This window comes from Drosophila montana, unplaced genomic scaffold (assembly GCF_035044405.1).
Source record: "Drosophila montana isolate Dmon_TW-CO22-7 unplaced genomic scaffold, ASM3504440v1 contig_2178_1, whole genome shotgun sequence".
Taxonomy (NCBI): Eukaryota; Metazoa; Arthropoda; class Insecta; order Diptera; family Drosophilidae; genus Drosophila; species Drosophila montana.
This window is the reverse complement of record NW_026997075.1, coordinates 1,051,989-1,057,345: the sequence shown is the minus strand read 5'-3', so window position 1 is coordinate 1,057,345 and position 5,357 is coordinate 1,051,989. Positions and strand designations below refer to the sequence as shown.

The following is a 5,357-nucleotide window of genomic DNA, read 5'->3' as shown; positions in this document are numbered from 1 at the left end:
ATCGAACCACTATATCATATAGCTGCCAAAGAAACTTTGACGCAAAAATTAATTGGTTCACAAGATATCTTGTTCAATCCTGCCATTGACGAGCTCTACCAAGCTATCTTGGTAAAACCAAAATCCTTTCAACATTTGTCTACTTTATCATAAAGCTCTATAGAAAGAATCGGTCGCAAAATTAGTTTTTATATAAAAAACAAATTTTGATCAAACTGTGTAAATTTGAGCTTTACAATTCTCCTGACATACATATGTGCCTAAAGTTAAGAAGTGTAACTTTGTTAATAGACCATGTAGATAAAGTATTTCAAAAGGTATTTAAACCTAATCTAATCTTTGGTGTCTTTAACTCTGCTAGTCTTGAAGATATGTTCAAAAACCCAAGGCTGAAAATCGATTTATATCTATTTCGTGAAAAACAGAGGCAGTTATCGATTTGATGTCTCTAGATCTTAGGCTCTGGTAACGACGCTTTCATGCCGACACCCAGACAGCCGAATGGACAAACGAACATGGCATGATCAGATATATATATTGAAAGAGTCGGATAAGCCGCCTTGACTCACTTTGAATGGGTACAAGGTCTAGAAAGGAAACAAAGAAACCCAAAGAAGGGTCAGCAGTGCTTTATATTTTGGATAATGCTCTTCATAAGTTGTATTTTGCCGGATAGAATCTTTGCAATTACCAGCTTGTATGTAAAACCTGAACTCTTCTCCAGAACTACCAGCAATTAGAGATTCTTGGCAGCTCGATGCAAACGGTGCCTGGCCCAGGCATGCTCCGCCAGAAATCCGAGAAAGGCAATTATTGTGCCACCAATAACCACATAAAAGGCCAGCTGCAGGTCACCAATGGTCAGGACACGAATCTGGCTGGCCTCGGCCTCGGCGTGGAAGAGAGCAGTGCGCGTCTGGACGGTCACCTTGTACTTTTGATCTTGAATCCATTTGGGAATGAGACCCGCGTTGAGCAGGCGCAGCAGCTGCGCATTGACCGCCTCCTCCCAGGGCGCATCTCTGGGCATTACATAGGAGATGGTGTAGTATTTGGGGCACTCGGGCACCACCCAAATGCGGCGCATAAGCAAAAAGTTGACTGACTCCATCATGAGCGAGGAGTAGCGCGAGACGCCGGCCTTGCCGCCAAAGGTGGCCACCTCGTTGGTGACATCTGCATTCAGATCCGGATTCCACCGGAGCTTCTTGTTGAGGCTGGCATAGAGGGGCGACGTTTCGCTAAAGAACAAATCATCGGCCATGGAGCTGTATTTGTAGACAACCTTGAGGCCGCTCTCGTCCAGATCCTGCAGTGTTATGATATCCTTGTAGTGGAGCGGATGTATATAGACGGTGGCCAGGCTTGATTCAAATATGGCACCAAAGATGACGCTCACCAGGCACAGCGAGCCAATGAACATGCGCTCCGCATAGCTGTCCGGCAAATGGGACAGATTCACCCGCACCCAAACCACCCACGTGTCCACCACAATGCCCAGCGCCTGCTGCCACAGACGGCGTCCTCGAATTCTCACAATGTGCAGCTGTAGATTGATCACACGCAGCAGCAGCCAGATGAGGGCGCATATAAAGGCCATTAGGATGAAGCCCAACCAGATGTCATAGCCGACCGCGAAGATGGGCAGAATAGATTGTGGAATGCGACTGGCCTTGGGCACATAGATGCACAGCTTGTCATCGTAGACAGTAACTGTAAAGTCCATGTAATCCTGCACCAGATAATCCTTGACAAAGAAGCCCGTCAAGCAAATGTCCAGGCCATCGTTCAGTATGGAGCCAATGGCTCCATTGTAGCTGCCATTGGCACTGCGCTCCCTGGCGGAAAAGAGCAAAAAAAAAAGAAGCTGAAGAACGGTTCCAGCTACTAGACTAGAGTGCTGCTTACCCGAAATAGTTCTTGTCCGGCTGCTGCAGCAGCATCGTAAAGTTGAGGAGCTGGCCTATCTTCTTAGCCACCTCCCAGTCGACGCCCGTGATGTGGCGCAGCAGACCCGTCTGTGGATCCAGCTTTGGACGCGAATAGACCGACTTGAAGATCTGCACGCGCAGCGGATAGCCCTTCATGTCATGGAATAATAGATGGGGCAATGCCTCGCCACCCGAATACGGCACCATGCGGCCAAAGGACTCCTCATACTCATTGACATTGCCCCATTGATCACTGTAGCTGCCATCCCAGGTGGCTTGTGCGCTGCGTGCAAACGGATCGTAGATCCAGATGTCGGTATCTGTGATTATGTACCGATTGAATACTCTATGCTGGGTCCACAGCTGGCGACAGCTATGCGCTAGCTCCAGCTGCTGTTCCGGGCTCAGGCTGTCCAGAGGATCAGCCACTATATAGAAATGGACGCCGGCGCGCTCTGTTATGCTGGCGGCGCCGCGGTTCGAGATCAACTGCGCCAGACTGATGACCAGGGCAAAGCTGTCCCGGCTATCCACGCCGACCAGGCTGCTGGCCATCTCTACCGGCTGCTCCTCCATGTAGCTGTGCACGCTGTGCGGCATATCGGCGTGCTGCATAAACCACATGGCATGCCCATTGCGGGCATCCTCCTGCAGCTGCTCGCGCCGCAGCAGCACATGGAGAAAGGGTATGCTGCGCATGGGCTCCGCCAACAGCACATCCAGTTGGGCTCGCCTGGCCAGACCGCTCAGGCAGCCTAGGGCCAAGAGGAGAAGATGTAGCCAGCCGTTCGCCATCGCGTTGCATCCACAAATGACCCAGAGGTCGGTCGGCACACTTTGGCCAACTGGGGCCCACTTCATGTTTTGACACCTGCAATTTTGTTTGTTTGCCCAAACGTAATTAGAGACCAGTTATGTCAGGTGCCATTCTCCCAGCTGGTGCCGCCTTCTCCTTAAGCAAACAACAGGGACCGACGAGGGGCCGGCCGCCTTCTGGCAGGGAAATCGAATTCGAAATGGAAATTTATGCGACTTTCATTCTGCGTGACACTGATTTATAGAGCAGGGTGGTGCCGGGTGCTCCTTTACAAATCGACACGAGTGATATAAAAAACCAATTCGTTGCCAAATCAACTCAATTCAATTCATAGTTTTGTTGTCGAGCAGCAAGCAGCACAAATCGAAAGAAAAACACTCGCCCAGCCAATTCAATGGAGATTTCCTCTTCCTCTTCAACTTCTCTGCACACTGGACTCGGTCTCTCAGTATCATAATATTTACACTCTCAATAAGTGAAAGTTAGCTTTGCATTAATTAAAGCTGCACCGGGTTTCCACATTCAAGTACATATACAGGTTTGGGCATTTAAAGCAACTTTATTTAATTTAATTTAAATTAAGTTATAATCACATAATTTTATTTATCACAAATTGGTTTTCAGTCTTAATCAATTGCTTTCAATCACTATCGAGCGGGACGTGGTGCTTCTAACTGGTAAATCGGTTTATTTTTATTAAAAAAAATAAAGTATTAGTAGTATTTGGCAATAGTTTTAAAGAAAAACTGCATTTAAATTTTATATACTTCGATTTGTCTTCAAATAAATTCTAAATTCAAATTTTGATGTCTAAAAGAAAAACCAATTCAAGCCAGGCAACAGCTTGAAAATTCAGAAATCCTGGCCTGTCCAATAGACTTGTTTTTCAATTTCCTTGTAGTTGGTATAACCACACTTTCTGTAAACCCAACGGATATCAGTAAGCCCGTCGCTTTCGAATCAGATTGAAAGTTTCGATTGTAAACTGGTTGCGTTTTTTGCGTTCTTTCAAATTTGTGCAGCTAGCGGCCCAATTACAAAGGAGACCGTGGGATCTTTTGTTTTGAAAGAGTATGTTATATGCTCTACTTCGTAATTGTACATATAAATACAGCAGCTGATCCAAGCCATTAACTATCGTTAAGGCTATTTAAGCTAACATTAATTTAATGTAAAATCAAATTACGATTAGATTAAGATTTATTTATCAAAACGAGGAATATATTAAATGCAGAGAGAAGCATTGGCATATTGTTAATACAGAAATTATAATACACATGTTTATTATTATTTTTTTATTTTTTATATTATTTTTTTATTATTATTATTACTAATAATACTACTTATTATTACTATTACTAATTATAATATATTCGCATTATATATTATTATTATTATGATTATTTTTATTGTTATTTATTTTAAATATTATTATTAATCTTATTATTATTATCATTATCTCTATTATTATTATTATCATTATTTATATTATTATTAGTTTTATTAATATTATTATTATGTAATATAATTTATTTTATTATTGTTTCGTGTACTTGTCACAGGGTATTTCCTGGGCGAGTACTCTCCATATTTTTTTTTGCTTGTTTTCGAGCAAGTGCAAAAAGTCAAATTTTCTGCTCCACTGTGCGTCAGGCACTGTTTTTGCCCCAAAAATTGAGTGTTGCTGGCGCCATTCCCGCTGCTCAATGTCTGTGCGTGTGTATGGCTGTGTGTGTGTGTGTGTGTGTCCATGGCCATATCGACACGTGTGAGTGTGCGAGCTATGTGGGCACATCTTTGTAGTGCCCGCCCCTAATCTACACACATGCTCATGCGTTCAGTCGCGTCGTCGTCTGTCGCTGCCAACTGCACCAACAAAAACCATCAATAAAGTGTGCTACGCTTTTCCTTCGCAGCTTTCAATCGCCTGCTCTCGCTTTTGCTCGGACACTCAGACACACACACACATACAGGCACACGCACGCTTGTGTGTTTCAAAATGAAAAATAAATTGGAAAATTGAAAAAGCAATTCATCGCATTAGAAACGTGCATTGAATTGAAGGCTGCTGACGTTGTCTATCAGCGGGCAGCGCCGTTTTGGTAGTTTATCGCTCATACGCCAGGTGTGACGGCACGAAAGTTGATGCAGCGCCCGCTCCCTATGCCGTTGCAAATGCATCTAGACAATTGCCATCAAGAAACGAACTTGCAGCTGGAAATCGCCAAAAGCGTCGAAACGCTGCTGTCACGAAACCCTCACGCTGGTTCGTCGGAGGTTTATGACCGTGCGATAAAATCAAATTGGAAAGCTTTAAGTTTGAAAACGTTTTGCTATTTGTTATTATGACGAGGCCGTTATATGCACTTCACTAAGCTCTGACGAGATCCGACTCCCAAAAAAACAAAAAACAAAAAACCAATGACGCCGACGTGCGTGTCATTTGCGGTTGCCTAGTGAACGGTTCGCAGCGACGGGGCAGACTCTGCTGCAGTGCAGCGAAGCGAATTGAAATCATTTGTACGTAGCACGTGAAAATGAAATTTTTACATCAGCACAAATGCTTTTGCGGCATTGCCAATGCCATTGGCCATTGTGCCAGTTGCATT

The 5,357-nt window shown here is 44.3% G+C and overlaps 1 protein-coding gene across 1 annotated transcript; it reads right to left on the bottom strand.

Annotated features, from left to right (window-relative positions):
- Positions 1 to 736: 736 nt before the first annotated feature.
- Ir10a (Ionotropic receptor 10a) lies at positions 737 to 2,726 on the bottom strand. The gene is made up of 3 exons (XM_064681073.1): positions 2,208 to 2,726; positions 1,909 to 2,150; positions 737 to 1,838 (listed from the first exon to the last, which is right to left on the bottom strand). The coding sequence occupies exons 1-3, from the start codon at positions 2,724 to 2,726 to the stop codon at positions 737 to 739; spliced, it is 1,863 nt and encodes a 620-aa protein (XP_064537143.1).
- Between the last annotated feature and the right edge of the window lie 2,631 nt (positions 2,727 to 5,357).

What these genes read in the sequence shown, in the direction of transcription:
- Ir10a (XM_064681073.1), bottom strand. Translation starts at nt 2,726, where the DNA reads ATGGCGAACGGCTGGCTACATCTTCTCCTCTTGGCCCTAGGCTGCCTG. An exon ending in CGTTTGCACGCAGCGCACAA is followed by an intron (nt 2,151 to 2,207) that starts GCCACCTGGGAT and finishes GAGTATGAGGAG; the next exon opens with TCCTTTGGCCGCATGGTGCC. An exon ending in CCGGACAAGAACTATTTCGG is followed by an intron (nt 1,839 to 1,908) that starts GTAAGCAGCACT and finishes CTTTTCCGCCAG; the next exon opens with GGAGCGCAGTGCCAATGGCA.